At 39.7% G+C, this 16,726-nt stretch overlaps 1 protein-coding gene across 6 annotated transcripts in view; it reads left to right on the top strand.

Moving 5' to 3' along the window:
- BICD1 (BICD cargo adaptor 1) overlaps positions 1–16,726 on the top strand; it is a 194,067-nt gene that overhangs the window by 142,030 nt on the left and 35,311 nt on the right. For all 6 annotated transcript variants that reach the window (XM_028144143.2, XM_054719176.1, XM_054719177.1 and 3 more), the window contains exons 5-6: positions 8,474–9,568; positions 14,185–14,336. In XM_028144143.2, coding sequence (XP_027999944.2) covers positions 8,474–9,568; positions 14,185–14,336 — 1,247 coding nt within the window. The remainder of the gene's footprint in view (positions 1–8,473; positions 9,569–14,184; positions 14,337–16,726) is intronic.

The following is a 16,726-nucleotide window of genomic DNA, read 5'->3' as shown; positions in this document are numbered from 1 at the left end:
CATATTCAAATCAGATGTTTTGTGTCGAGTCCGTGTTTAAGCTAATCTCATTGTAAAATGGCCTTCTACTTTGAGTCTTGCCTCTATGCTATACCTTAATCCAGTGCTGGTGGAAATCTTATCGGGATAACATCACCACCATCACCATCACCATCACCATCACCTGGGGGCTTCTTAGCACTACGAATTGTTGGGCTCCACACAAATCTACTGAACCAAGAATCTGGTTCAACAAGATTGTTGGGTGATTAAGTTTGAGCTTAATCTTCAGAATGTTATCCCTCAAGGTGCTTTACAAATAGCCGCTAATGAGAGGCTGTTAAGACTCCAGCAATCATTTATTTGTATAGTAAACAGCACTTATAATTTTCTACCTCTACAGAAATGATGAATAAAGAATGAAATTAGCAGAAACAAATAAGAGGCTAGCGTAAGAATAAAGTTAATTTATTATAAGGCTTACTTTTACTACTACATCGATTGAACATATCCTGCACTTCATTTGCTGAGTGCTTTGGGCTGCTAAAAGAGAATGTTTTCACAACGTTTCATTTGAATCAAGATAAGAAGGCATAGGCACTGGATGGAAGAAAATGAATTTCATATAGACTTTTACCTGACTGCAAAGCCCACTTCTTTGTAGGTAATACTTTCCCATGTCTTTTTGCTCAATGTACACTAATACAAGTAGGTTGATATTGAAGGGAGCGGGAACTTCTGCTTTTTTCCTTCTTAGTTTTTCTGACTGGCCTACCTAAGAATATTGCTCAGTTGGCTGAAGCATCGTCCTGTACACTGAAAGGTCACAGGTTCGATTCCTGGATCAAGGCACACATCTAGGTTGCAGGTTCGGTCCCTGTTGGGGTGTGTAGGAGAGGCAGCCAATTGATGTTTCCCTCTCGCATAGATGTTCTCTCTCTCTACCTTCCTCTCTCTAAATTCGATATTCTCAGGTGAGGATTTTTTTAAAAAATTGATACAAGAGAGATTAATAGGGGAAAATAGCCAAGTTTATTACATGTGTACATATGGGAGTTCCATAAGAATATGAGACCCGAGGACAATCGGGCAGTTCTGGGCTAAGGAAGGGGAGGCAGGGGGCTGGGAGGTCAGAGGGAACGTAGGCAGTTCACAGGTAGGTGAGAAAAAGTGAGCATTTGGGGAAACAAATTCTAACTGGGCCACAACAATGGGACACAGAGGGTGGGCTACCAAACAGGCTTTGCTCGGTTCCTCCCTGTCTGCCACCCTTGGTGATATTAAGCTAAGGTGATAGCTCCCTTCTTGGATTCCTTTCGGCTGGAAAGAAGGAGGAAAAAAGCTCTTCTTGAGTCTTTTGTTTCTTAAAAACAACCAGCTTAAAATAATCAATATAAAAAAAGAAAATATATATTTTGGGGTGGCAAATGCTGCTTCCCCCACCCCAGTGGGGTCGGGTGTGGCACTGAATGATCAAATACTAACAGTTCCGTAGTGAAACATGTGAGTTTTCACACTACAAGGAAAAAATGAGGACCCTAAGAGGTCTCACCTCAGTCAGGTGCAATTTTGCTGCTCAGGGAATTCAGTTCTGTCTGAATGTTGCCACCAAGTGAAATACAATAAAACTTGTACTTAAAGGATTTTGAGATTGTGGCTGCCATTGGTATAGGAATCGCTGTACTATTAGACAGCTCTCAATTTTGTATATCTCAGTTTATAACCTCAGCATACTTTGGGATGTGCGAGTTTTTATTTTCATAGTTCTCTTTTCTCTTAGGATCTCTTTTGGCCAGGGTCCAGAGCACTGCATTTGTGCCTTCACATTGAACACCTGCACTTGGTTAACGTTGACAGTTTGTGAAGATGTCAAGGGGCACAGGCAGGGATATAACACCCTATGCCAGGAATATGCATCTTTTAAGATTTTCTTCCTTAGGATTAAAGAAACCCTTTGGAAACTGGATACCCAGGCCACAGCCTTTTCTTACCTTATAAGATTCCATCTATGCATGTAAATGATGTTTTCCCACCCATGAGTATTTACTTAATCTGGTTCTGAAATGGGGAAAAAATAAATAAATCTGTGTTTCTGCCTTGGGTATCAGGAATGTTGGGTGAATTGCTTCACTTCTCTGAGACACACTCATCAAGAGAAAGGTAATAAATGTTGTGGGGTCGAACCCTGGAGTCAGAATAAGACCACCGGAGGCTGCTGATTGATTAAAAAAGCAGGCAAGGATTTATTGAGCTGGCCAGGACGGCCGCGAGCGCACCACACGCAGGTGGAGTCCACATGACCGCGCCGTTTCAGGTGTAGGCAGTCCTTTTAAAGGTCCAAATCACAAAAATTTTCCTTTGTTCTAAATTCTAAATGCTGGGAACAGCCCTGCTGGACATTGGAATGTGGCCCTATCAAGCAGAGTTAGTAATCTCTAAAGGCTATCTACAGTTTCTACTCCTGGAGCTACTGAGTCAGTGGGAATCAGTCTCCTGTAGTCCTGGTCCACAGGCACAGGAAAATTACCTTAAGCAAGTAAGTGCGTGCAGAAGCCAGAACAGCAGGGTTAAAACTCAAACAGCAGATTTTACCTAAGTATGGTTGCTACCATACTTCAATAAATTAGCCCCATCGCTAGTCTCTATGATGCCTCTGTTGGAATTAGGGGGGAAAATAACAACAAACCAGGTCCCCTTCCTCAAAATATCATACTGCCATCTGCTGGGAAATGGTAATAATATAAAAATCGAGGACAACTATCATTTAATAGTGCCCCCAGCATTGTATGGTGGACAATAGTGCCCCCTGCAGAGAATGACCTTGAAGCCCTGGTGAGCATCCCATCCAAGCCTCCTTTGTAGAGCTGCTGTGAAGACTAAATGGATGGTAAATATGAAACCTGGTATAAGTCACCATTTTTTATAAGATTGTACTGGAACCGTCCATCAGTTTTAGAGGCGTCAAGAAGATTGCCACTTCCACTTTATATAAACAGTCAATATATAAAGCATAGAAAGTACAGGAAAGAGCAAGGGATGATAAGCTTATACCTATATATGGGGCTGTGTTTTTTTTCCCCCCAGAGAAAATCAGGGTGAATATTTTACTAAACTGTATTTCTTATTGGGTATGCAATAAATTATAGGAATAATTTAAATTTAGCCAGTCATGCTAACTTTCACATAACAGAAATCCATATGAATTAAAATATATATAAGAAAAATACAAATAAGGAAACATTTTTAAAAGAACTTTAAATTTTATCTTTCAATTACAGCTTACATTCAATATTATTTTGTATTAGTTTCAGGTGTACTGCACAGTGGTTAGACAATCATATATTTTACAAAGTGATCCCCCTGATATTTCCAGTGCCCACCTGGCACCATACATAGACATTACAATATTATTGACTGTATACCCTGTGCTTTATTTTACATCCACATGATTATTTTGTAACTACCAATTTATGCTTCTTAATCCCTCCACCTTTTTCACTCAGTCCCCCAAGAAAACTTGTTTTATTCATCTACAAGTCCCTGTAAACTTGACAATAGACTTTGATAGTGAACAGCTCAATTAGTGTCATTCTTTATTCACTGAGAGACATTTTTCAGAGTATTATTGGATACATTATTTTGGCTTTTTGGTGCTCTTTAGACTCAGTTATTTCCAATATCTTACAATTGACATTTTCCAGTAATAGTCATGTGCCTTAATTGGTTTTATTAGAATGAAAAGAAGTAGATCCTGTCTGGGAAAACGAAATTACCTAATCTATTTAAAGGAGTCTCTATGCTTCTGCTAAAATTTTTACCTTTGGTAAATAGCCTCTGTTTAACTTCACATCACAGAGAATCAAACTGATACGGACTTTTTGGACTGGAACCTGGATTCTTTGTCTGCCGGAGTCAAAGAATGTATCCACAAACAGAGGGTAGTATAGCAAAGGTGGAGATTTATTGAAGAACAAATACAGACTCCCATGTGGGGAGAGGGAAAGAGTCCCACAGAGTATGCTAGGAAAGGGCTGCCACCTTCTGTATATATTTTAGTTATTGTTTCTAATTAATAATTTCCTAAAGTTTTACAAACACCTTTTAGTTCAAACATATGACCTACTTAGAAGCCTGCAATGTAGAATAAGAGTTCTTTCCATGGATTTTCTAAAGACTTAAATTCACCAAAGTAAGGCAATGGCTGTCCAATGACAAAATTCAAAAGTGGCTTGGCAGACAGTGCATTAAAGCATTGAAAACAATTTGTAAATCCCAGTAAAAGAAATGTAAAACCCCCAGAGTGTCACTGGCAGACACAGAGAATTATCACGCTTGCCCTTTTTCCCTGACTGAAAGTTTCCTGTTTGAACTTGGCTTTGAATTTGTATAAGTGTTGTTGTTTTTTATATAGAAAACTGAAATTTCTGTAACATTTAAAGTATATGTATTTTAAGTAGAACATTGCTATTAATTTTTATTTGGCAGAGTTTCCTCATGCAATCTCAAGTATATTGCATTGGTCTAATTTAGTTCATAGATATTTATTTTAGAGAGAGAGAATAAATCTTTGTGTCACCTCAGGGCCCTTGGGGTGTCACAAAGCTGTCTCTCAGTTAAATTCTTGAAATATTACATTCAGAAAAGCTGTCAAATAGACCCAATTTTAGGATTATGAAAACTTAAACCGGTTTTAACATTAAAGATTTGGTCTTGACCACAGAATTAACCATTTTCAATTTGGCCATTAAATTTTTATATCTTGGTAACGTTACAGATACGATATACTTTGAATGTCACCGAGGAAATGGTGGGAGGACACGCCTACCGTCCGTGTCCATTCCCTTGCTGCCATGCCCTCAAGGGCACAGAAGCTGCAACGCTGTGATCACCTCATAGTTAGCCTAGTTCCCACTTCCGCAGGGCCTGTGCGGGTTTGTGACATCACAGGCAGACGTGGACCACCTGGTCCCCATTAATACTTATGCTGCCTACCAGATGTGTTTTTTTAAAATATATATTTTATTGATTTTTTACAGAGAGGAAGGGAGAGGGATAGAGAGTTAGAAACATCGATGAGAGAGAAACATCTATCAGCTGCCTCCTGCACACCCCCCCCTGGGGATGTGCCCGCAACCAAGGTACATGCCCTTGACCGGAATCGAACCTGGGACCCTTGAGTCCGCAGGCCGACGCTCTATCCACTGAGCCAAACCGGTTAGGGCGCAAAAAATCTTTCTTATGCCTTGACAATTGTCATTCTCCTACCTGAGTTTAGATCAGCTTCTAACATTTTATGCTTTGCATTTCCAATGCCTGAAAATATCTCTGAGAGTATCTTTAGTGTGCGGGTGTCACTTCCTTTAGGACATTTTCATCCTTTTTATAACAACTACACTTTTCATTTTTGATACATTCTCTTTTGCCAAATTGCTTTGACGCATATCTAAAGTCCTTCAAACATCATCGATGTCCACATTCCCACATTCAACTCTTTCTTCTATAACTCCATTTATGTTTGATTCAAATATCACCACCAACATTTTCAGTCTGTGTTTCTTTGTTGCCCCTCTCTCCCTCCCTCCCTCCTGCTCTCCCTCCCTTCTTTCCTTTGCCAATTCCCTCTTTGGATTTTCTGTTTCTGTAAAACATCATGTGGGTTTATCACTGTGAGACAAGAAGACAAGCCTGTCCACTTTGCTATCCATGAGTGAACTGAATCACAGATACACAGTAACCAATCACTGACAGACTTGGTATGAAGTCATGACCAATCACATGATTGGTCACTGGTCATGATGTTACTATGTAGTGATTTTGTAGATTACAGCATCAGAGTTTGTACTTTACATTTGCTCACAGTTAATATATTGGTTACTGAAATTTGAACTGTGTTTGGGAGGAATGGTGTTTTAATTAGTTAAAACTAATGGTCAATGAAATTCATGCATATTAGAACCTTGCCAAGTGAGTACTCTCTGTACATGATAATTATATGAAGGCTATGAAGTACCACAAAGGATCATAAAAATACTACTCTACTGTATTATGAATAGATAGATATCTTTTAAAGTAATGTGCTGGTTAAAATAATAATTATTATAGTTTAATAATTGGTATTTATTATGTAATTATAATAATACTTTTACTTGCCTCCTAGGAATTTAGAAGAGTTTGGAGAGATATAATGTATGATCCAGGAAAGTTTGAAAGTTTGAATTGATAACTTTCTCTAGATGTTAAGACATTCAACATCAATCTGTTATCCTTAAAGCAGGTCTCATGATGGTTTACTTTAAAAAATAAGAAGAAAAAAGGAAAGAAAGCAAGTGCAGAAAGATAAGAGACCACTTATATAATGCTTTAAAATGTAAATAGCCTATATAATAAAGAGGTGATATGCAAATTGACCATCACTTCAACACACAAGATGGCTGCCCCCATGTGGTCAAAGATGGCCACCCCCATGTGGACACAAGATGCCTGGCAGGGGAGGGCAGTTGTGGATGATCAGGCCAGCAGGGGAGGGCAGTTGGACGGGACCAGGCCTGCAAGGGAGGGCAGTTGGGGCTGATCAGGCCAGCAGGGGAGGGCAGTTGGGGGTGACTGGGCTAGCAGGGGAGAGCAGTTAAGGGTAACCAGCCTGGAAGGGGAGGGCAGTTAGGGGTGACTGGGCCTGCAGGGGAGGGCAGTTAGGGGCAGACCAGGCCTGCAGGGGAGGGTAGTTAGAAGCGACCAGGCCTGCAGGGAGAGCAGTTGGGGGCAACCAGGCAGTTAGGGGCAATTGGGCCGGCAAGGGAGGGCAGTTAGGGGTGACCAGGCTGGCAAGGGAGGGAAGTTAGGGGTGACTGGGCCAGCAGGGGAGGGCAGTTGGGGGCGACCAGGCCTGCAGGGGAGGGCAGGTGGGGGTGACCAGGCCAGCAGGTGAGGGCAGTTAGGGGTGACCAGGTTGGCAAGGGAGGGCAGTTAGGGGTGACCAGGCCAGCAGGGGAGGGCAGTTGGGGGCAACCAGGCCTGCAGGGGAGGACAGTTAGGGGCAACCAGGCTGGCAGGAGAGCAGTTACGGGCAATCGGGCTGGCAGGGGAGAAGTTAGGGGGTGATCAGACTGGCAGGCAGAAGTGGTTAGGGGCAATCAGGCAGGCAGGCAGGCGAGCGGTTGGGAGCCAGCAGTCCTGGATTGTGAGAGGGATGTCTGACTGCCTGTTTAGGCCCAATCCCAGTGGGCAGTCGGACATCCCTCGAGGGGTCCCAGATTGGAGAGGGGGCAGGCTGGGCTGAGGGACACACACACCCCCGTGCACAAATTTTTTGTACTGGGCCTCTAGTTATTATATAATACTTTAAAATGTAAATATTTGCTTATTAAAAACCATGTTTACATTCTAAACATGTAAAAATTCTTAATTCATAATACTGATTACTGGTATGGAGGGACAGAAATGGTTCTTTTTAAAATATATATTTTTTATTGATTTCAGAGAGGAAGGGAGAGGGAGAGAGAGACATAAAAACATCAATGTTAAGAGAGAATCATTGATCAACTAATTAGGGGCGACCAGCACACCCCACACTGGGGATCAAGCCTGCAACCCAGACATGTGCCCCGACCAGGAATCAAACTGTGACCTCCTGCTTCATAGGTCAATGCTCAACCACTGAGCCATGCAGATCAGGCAGAAATGGTTTTTAAAATTTTTCAGATTATAATTTCTCATATACTTAGGCTTAATGAGCCACTGTTTTATATTGAGACCTGAATATTTTTCAACATACAGTAATACCACCTATATAATAACAAAATTGTCATATTATTCAGGTTAATTACCAATTAAAAAAAATTTTATTTTGGAGTGAAGGAATTGAAATGATTTGTAAATTGTTCTTTTAATCCTAAAACTCTATATTCTTTGACTTTTGTATTAAAAGCTCTCAAATTTAGTATATGTTTATTTGGGGGATTAAGTGCTTATTTCTAAGGGAATATCTAAGGTTCTCAGCAGTATTTGTAAGTTAGAGTCTTAGGGTTTAAACCTGACTTTGGGTTAAGCTCTGGGAAGGAAAGGATGATTCATAGGCACCTTGAATCAGCTACTTATCCCACGTGAACTAAGGAGCAGATACACTCTAAGGTTCTCAAAATAAAGACCATGCCAAGTGCTATCTCTTGAAGTCATGTTATATTTTCTGTAAAGTGTTAAAAGATAAAAATAAGATTGTTTGAATAACATTCAAGTTTTATGAGTGGATGTGTATAATGCATGAGAATTTGGATGGGTAAATATGCATAGCATAATTGTTTTAGAATGATGTACTTTCAGAGTGATTGACTTACTAGAACTGCTGAAATAAGAAAACACATTCCAATTTAATTTGAAATAATGGGACATTGGCTCTGTTGCACTTATTTTAAGTGTATTTATGTCCCACAGTGAATGGATTCAGCTCATCAATGGCATTGCATTGAAGGCATTCAGAGACTTTCTTTTGTTATTGCAGGTAGAGCGGGAAAAGGCCATTCTTCTGGCCAATCTCCAGGAGTCACAGACGCAGCTGGAACACACCAAGGGGGCACTGACAGAGCAGCACGAGCGGGTGCACCGGCTCACGGAGCACGTTAACGCCATGAGGGGCCTACAGAACAGCAAGGAGCTCAAGACTGAGCTGGATGGGGAGAAGGGCCGTGTCTCAGAGGAAGAGGCACATGACTATGAGGTGGACATCAATGGCTTAGAGATCCTTGAGTGCAAATACAGGGTGGCAGTGACTGAGGTGATCGATTTGAAAGCTGAAATTAAAGCCTTAAAGGAGAAATACAATAAATCTGTAGAAAACTATACTGAAGAAAAGACCAAGTATGAGAGTAAGATCCAAATGTATGATGAGCAGGTCACAAGCCTTGAGAAGACCACCAAGGAGAGTGGAGAGAAGATGGCCCACATGGAGAAGGAATTGCAGAAGATGACCAGCATAGCCAATGAAAATCACAATACCCTAAATACAGCCCAGGATGAGTTGGTGACCTTTAGTGAGGAGCTAGCTCAGCTTTACCACCATGTATGTCTGTGTAATAATGAAACTCCCAACAGGGTCATGCTGGACTACTATAGGCAAAGCAGAGTTACTCGTAGTGGCAGCCTAAAAGGGCCCGATGATCCCAGGGGACTTTTGTCTCCACGGTTAGCCAGGCGGGGTGTGTCATCCCCAGTAGAATCAAGGACCTCCTCTGAACCAATTACAAAAGAAAACACAGAGGCCAGCAAAGAACCAAGCCCAACCAAGACCCCCACTATCTCTCCTGTAATTACTGCCCCACCGTCATCTCCAGTATTAGATACAAGTGATATCCGCAAAGAGCCAATGAATATCTACAACCTTAATGCCATTATCCGGGACCAAATCAAGCATCTGCAGAAAGCTGTGGACCGGTCCCTGCAACTGTCTCGTCAAAGAGCAGCGGCGCGGGAGCTGGCCCCCATGATCGATAAAGACAAGGAAGCCTTAATGGAGGAGATCCTCAAGCTCAAGTCCCTGCTGAGCACCAAACGGGAGCAGATCGCCACACTGAGGGCCGTGTTGAAAGCCAACAAGCAGGTGATCTCATCCTACTGACCACGCATGCTAGCCAACGCCTTCCTAATGCATTTATTCCTTAATGTTTTTGAGTGTCCACTATCATCAGGATGAGAGTCTAAGTTCCAGTACCAGGTCAGAACGTAATAATTATTTTTAGTTCAGTGAATGGAAGAAATAGGAGAGTTGCTATGCTCCATTAGGTGGAGGTAGAAGTGAAGAAATTAAAGCAGGAACAAAGGAGAAGATCCATCCAGACATAGAAAGGCAGTTCAGGCAGTACTTAGCTGGAGTCAGCAGTCATTGAGTATGAAAACAAGAGGTGGAGGGGTGGCAGAATAGGCTGGCATGGCAACTTAACACCAGGGAGATACAGCAAGAAAGACCAGAGGGGAGTTACCTAGAGAGAGAGAGGTAGAGAAACAGAGGTAGAGATTGAGGTGAAATGTGCACTAGCTCTGCCAGTGACCACATATCTGAAGTTTAGTTTCAGTTGGGATGTTAACTCTCGTGGGTCAGAGCTTAAGCAGTAGAGAATTTTTCCTAACCACAGATCTTGGCCTCTGGAATAAGTAAGGATGCTACAACAAGGCCCTACCTGCCTAATTCCAAGATCTACTTGATGACTGGATTTGTTTCCCGCCTTGAGCTTTACCTGGGTGGCTATGCTATGAAACTAAAGAAAAAACTTTTCTTTAGTTTCCAGAGAAAATATTTTAAACTTTTCTTTAGTTTCTCTGGAAAATGAGCCTTGAAAGATAGATTTGAGGAGGGTGCTAAAAGGGTGTTGAAGAGAAGCAACAAAGCATCAGATACCTTCTTGCAAATATAAGCAGGGCTAGTGTTAGAGGTTAATTTCAGAGTTCTTTCTTTTACCTTTGGGGAAAACCACACTATTATTTTGTCATCTACAGTGCAGCTCTCTAGCATTTTCATCTTCAGTTCCCATAAATCCATTCATATAATTTGGAGGTCTATACCACAAACAATAATATTGTCCACACTATGAACATGTTTTATATAAATCTAAGGGCAAAATAGGCCCATCAGTTCAGAGAAATAGAAAAGATTAGGGTGAATGGAGAATTTGTGAGAGATCTGACTCCGATTTGAGGTCAGAATTAAGGAATTTGTTACCATAAATCCTGCTACAATCCAAAGACCCAGTAATTTAGAGTGGTCATAAATAATCGATACCATGTCATATAAGACAACCTTTTTCAAGGACATTATATACTGGGTATTCGTGATAAAACCATTCAGATAACTTCTCTGATTTCTTCCTGAAGGTTGAATATTAATAACCTAGAGACCTAGATCTATAAGAAAGTCAAGACACATAACTGACACAGAGGTTAGATAATAAGGATGGTTGATCAGCCAAGAGAGACTAATTTGTGAGCAAGCACTCATTGATTACATATTTCACGGCAGGCAGGCAGTAAGGATGAAAAAATAAGTGACTAGTAATCTAGTAGGAAGGAGTTCAACAATGCCTAGAACTGTCTACAAGATAGTACATACCAAGCACTTAAGAATGGTATAAACAGTGCCATAGGAATTCAGAGCAGAACAAAGCATTTCTGGCTGTGGTACCATTTGCATTATGTTAACGTCATAGCCTTTATGGACTCAGTAAATTAAATGAGAACACATTTCTAGCCATGCATTTAGTTTACATTTTAATGATGCTGGGCCTATTGCTGTGATGCATATATGCCATAAGTAGCTTCAAGTGTCTACAGATGACATTCATTATATTTTTGCATGTGGAATGTAAATTATTAAGGCTAAGGTGAGAATTCTGTGATATAGGAAAAGGAATTTTCTATTTTAAAATATTTTTCTGCATTCTCTATGAATCTTTTAATATGCTTTAGGATTTTTTTTTTTTTGTAAGCACAGTGTCTTCTGATGAACAAGCAAATGTTTATGAGGTATCATCTGTGTACTAAACTGTGCTCGATGCTAAAGATTAAAGACTCATCCAGGGTCCCTGTCCCCGCAGAGGAGGACTCACAGACCAGTGGGGAAGTCAGAATAGAAACAGATAATTACAGTTCGATGTTTCTGTGCTGTAATTGAGTTATGGAAACATTGCAGAGGAAGTAACTAACTAATGTCTTTTAGAGAAAACTTCATAGAAGGAATTATTCTTGTGTCTGTTCTTAAAGGGTGAGGAGTTGTTTTCTAGAAGAGGAGGAAATAATTCCAGACAGAAAGAACAGTAGGCGGTAGAGGCACAGAATAGAAAGATATATTTAAAGAATGATTTTGAAGGTCTCTGTGGCTAGAAACAAGATTTTTATTTAGAAAGTAAACTTCGGGAGTGTTTGAAGAATATAGCAAATGCTGCTGATGCCAATAAATGTACTAATGGGTTATATATAGACACTTAGAATTACTTAATTCTGAAAAAGTGTTGTACAGTCTGTGGACAAATAAATCAACAATGCTGAATCCTTTGGGGGGCATTTCTCACAAATAATAAATAGCTTTGTACTTCTATTTCAGATCTTGTTTTTCTGTTGTTCCCCCCACTCACCCTCACCACTCAACTCTCCTTAGATAACTGACCAAGTGGCTCCATATGCTTACAAATTTGTTACATCTACATTTGCACGACTTAAACTTAACTATCTGCTCTAAATGAATATGTGTATAATTTCTTTTTAAAAATTTAAAACGGCCATTTCCCCATGTCAATTTCTGAATTCCAAACAATTTTCTGAATTTATAATATTTTTGAAGATTCCACTAAGTTATAGCACTACAGGCCATATTGAACTATTTTATGAGTAATTTCTCGTTTCAATTTGAATTTAAATTCAATCAAAACTAATAAGGAACTACTTTATAATCAAAACATGAACAAACGACCCCATCCCAAGATTGTTTTAATTTAAAAAGAATCCATTTACCTCCATAGAAATTGTGCATTGCTTAAGAAAACTGAAGTTGTTCATTTCAAGCACAAAAAGAAATGTTAAAAACCAGGGTAGTCTTCCTGGGAAATCATATTAGTAATGGATTTTCTTTCATTAGTAAGGGGCTTTTTCATTAGTATTGAATATTTTTACACAGCCTGAAAGCTGTAGTTGGCAGTTTGTGAAAATGGCGTGTTTCCAGTTTGGCTTCAATGTGCATACCATGTGCTATGCACCTAACAGACAGTCCCTAAATATACATTCATTTCATTAATAGGTTCACTCAACGTTTTTAAATTCTACTTCCTGCCATGTGTCAGGCTAGTTCTCAATTTGAAACACTACTTATTCTTAGAACTTCAGACATGCCCAAATTCAAATAAATATTTCAGTTCATCCACCATTTTGGAATTTTTTGCTTTTATGGGCATTGTGAAGAATTAAATTTGACTATTCAAATTTGATTATTTTTATTGTTATCTAATTATTAAATTTGACTATAGTTCACTGTTTTAAAGAAGTTGTATGCAAAGGCATCAGAAATCATTGGTTCTTTGTTAATTTTTTTCCTTAAACATAAAATATGGATTGACAGTTTATCAGGTACTCATCATAAATTGCAATGGCCTACATCAAGCATATCAAACTCAAAGGCTAACACGGGCCAGATAAACAAGGTTTAAGTTTATGTGGGCCGCAAAAAAAACAAAAGCTTCAATTTTCATAGAAATGTACGTTTATTTCAACGGAGACATGCTGGGTACAAAGGGCTGAAATAAATAAGTAATCATTAACATAAAATAATAGAACGTTTTAATAAAAATTAATATTTTTCTTGAATATTAACTTACCAGACACTGAAGAACTGCACAAATTAATAAGCGTAACGCAAATAAGCCTTCTTTTCTTGTTCTCCAAAAGCGAAATATTTCCTGTTGCGCACACCAACCAAGTCAGTACAAGACTAATGACGTAGCAATCAGCTGCTAAGATATTCGCTGCTAGTATTAGTGGAGAGAAATGGTGCGCCTACGCTTAAGGCCATTAAGGGAAGTGAATGCAATACGATTATAGTAATCAGTCAGCAAACAGTTGTAGTTCTTTATTAACAATTACGTATAACAGCACATTGTAAAAATTAGGTTACGAAATTTTTATTAAAACATTTCTTACATACCGTTACATTGGCTGGGCCGCAAGAATATTCGTTATGGGGTTGCATGCAGCCTGTGGGCCGCGAGTTTGACATGCTTGGCCTACATCTTTTATTCTGTTTGTTTCTGGCCCACAGAACTCAGGCGACACAAGAATATTTGAGTTCTATTGCATTTCAGTTGGAAGCAGTGCTTTCCCCCTCACTTTTCGTTGATAACATTCTTCTTGTGTAAAGTTTCATTTTGGCTTCTTCATGTCTGAAAATCCTACACTCTCAACAATCTGCATTAAATATTTACTGAACTATCATTGCCTTAGCTCTTAATACTGACTCAGGCGGCTTGTAGGCAATCTCACCACATGGATTCACAACACGTTTTGACATTAAAGGAAAACTGCCTTGAGTCCAAAATACATACCTATGTTTATATAAAATATAACCAAGTCCATCTCACCTCCGTTTATGAGAGAAAGTAATATTCCCAGCATGAAGAAATCTGTGTGATAGGTTTTCCTGATATGAAAGTTGTAAGCATTGTGATTTTTCCACTTTAGACAGCTGAGGTGGCACTAGCTAATCTCAAGAACAAATATGAAAATGAGAAAGCGATGGTGACTGAAACGATGACAAAACTTAGAAATGAACTGAAGGCTCTGAAAGAAGATGCAGCAACTTTCTCATCCCTGAGAGCAATGTTTGCAACAAGGTAATGGTTTTTTTCTTCCAAGATTAGGTGTGGTACATGGGGGAAAAACTTTGGAATTCACACGGGTATCTTCCTGCATCCTGAGTGTATAAGTTGTGAAAAAAGAAGCAATTCCACTCTGACAAACCTGAGATACGAGCTCTCTTGCTGTTTTCCAGAGCCCTCTGCTGGACACACTGGATCAAGCAATTCCTTTACACAGAAGTATTTTTAAGTTAATACAAGAGACATTTTTTCTATATTTACAATAGAACTTATGTACCCAAAAGAATGAGAACACACAAAAGAAGTCTCCAACAAGGGGAAAAGTCCTACTTGCTGAAGTAGCTAAATATTATCACCACTGAAATTCACTATCACCAAAGTGCGTATCAGTAATAAATATTGTATGAGAAAGATAACATTATAATGAAGATTAATATTCATCATACCAGCTAATTACTTAGACTTAAATACACTGATGAAAATATAACTTCTAAAGTGTGTAATTATATCACCAAATTTTACTACCTCCCTCCCACCAGTTTCATTATGTAATGCCACTATATTTTGTTTTTAAACTTGAAGTGATTATTAAGAATCTGTTGATTCAAGGCATTTGAAATCCTGAGATTCTCAATATGTGACCTTTTTTGCTGTCACAATGTATTGCCAAAATGAACACAGTTATATATCTTATATGATGCAAACTTGAAACAAAGTTCACAAAGCATCACTATGCCTTTATTTGCAGATTCATTAAATAATATACATGTAGCTGATATCAGTGTAAAACAAAATCATGGCTTGTGTAGGAGCCTGGGAATCTGCCCAGCTTTCTTTAGGTGTCAGGAGAGAAAGGCTCAAGCTCATACTTCGTGATTAACTCTCAGAGATGACAGTGAGGAGGCTGTGTGCCTGATGGAACCCGGGGGGGGGGTGGTGCGTGAGGGCGGGGACTGAAGCATAAGAGTTTGGGGAGAATAAATGCACCTCTGGCCACTGTGAGGGGAGGCAGGATAGAGAATTCGGATGGTGCACATACCCCTCAGTGATGAAAGAAACCAGTCAGGATGATGTGTAGAATCAAGAACACAAATTTCCTCTTTGAAAAAGAAATCAGATCTTTTTAAAGGGACATTGAAAGTCTGAATCTGGTTTATATAAGAATTATTTCCCCCAAATAGTGCATTTTCACAGAAATTTGTCTTATTTTGGGGAGAGTAATTGCCTTATTTACTCCATAGTATTTTAAAAAATATTGTTATCTGACCAATTAAAATAAATCCAGGATCCTGAAATTCACATTGTATTTTACTAAGCCTTAGATTTTCTTATGATATCCCTACATGTTTCTTGACATCCAAGGTTAAAGAAAATGGGGACCCACCCAGATCTCAAGTTCTTTCACTATAGGGTCTGTTTTTTTCCTTGAAATGCCATAAGGTTTGTGCTGATTGCAAAGTATATACAATACATTTTGGACTACTCCACAAAGTCATTAACTATCTATTGGTACATAAAAAGTACTTGTTATTATTATTATCTTAGTAGGTAAATAAACTCAGAAAAAACTCTAATTATGTGAATAACTAGAGGCCCGGTGCATGAATTCATGCATGGGTGGGGTCCCTCGGCCTGGCCGGCGATCAGGGCCATCTCGTCCAGTCCCGATTGGGGCCACAGGGGCCGGCTGGTGGGGAGGGGCCACAGGAGGGCCCTCTCGCCCAGTCCCAAGTGGCCAGACCCCAGCAGCAAGCTAACCTACCGATCGGAGCATCTGCCCCTTGGTGGTCAGTGCACATCATAGCAAGTAGTTGAGCGGTGGTCCAAACAGTTGACTGATGGGTAGGACACTTAGCATATTACGCTTTTATTTATTTATTTTTAAATATATTTTATTGATTTTTTTTTACAGAGAGGAAGGGAGAGGGACAGAGAGCTAGGAACATCGATGAGAGAGAAACATCGACCAGCTGCCTCCTGCACACCCCCCACCGGGGATGTGCCGGCAACCAATGTACATGCCCTTGACCGGAATCGAACCCGGGACCCTTCAGTCCACAGACCGACGCTCTATTCACTGAGCCAAACCGGTTTCAGCAGTATTATGCTTTTATTATGTAGGATTCTTTCTCCCAACTGTATGTGTGCTCAGGTTTTACCTTTGATGGGGATAAAAGACCAATGAGCGTATCTTTCTGCTGCAGCACAAATCCTAGGCTCATCTTGGCTTTCTTTGACACTTATTGCTTAATCATCTGGTTGAAAAATCATTGAAAAAACTCAGGTTTCTAATTCAAACAAATCTGCCATATTGAAAGTAGTGGCAGCTGCAATCTATACTCGATTACTATAAATATAGATAAAGAAGGAAATGTTTTCTTTACAAACATTATTATTCTTTTGCA

This window comes from Eptesicus fuscus, chromosome 7, assembly GCF_027574615.1.
Source record: "Eptesicus fuscus isolate TK198812 chromosome 7, DD_ASM_mEF_20220401, whole genome shotgun sequence".
NCBI lineage: Eukaryota > Metazoa > Chordata > Mammalia > Chiroptera > Vespertilionidae > Eptesicus > Eptesicus fuscus.
The sequence above is the reverse complement of the archived record's forward strand: the minus strand, read 5'-3'. Positions and strand labels throughout refer to the sequence as shown.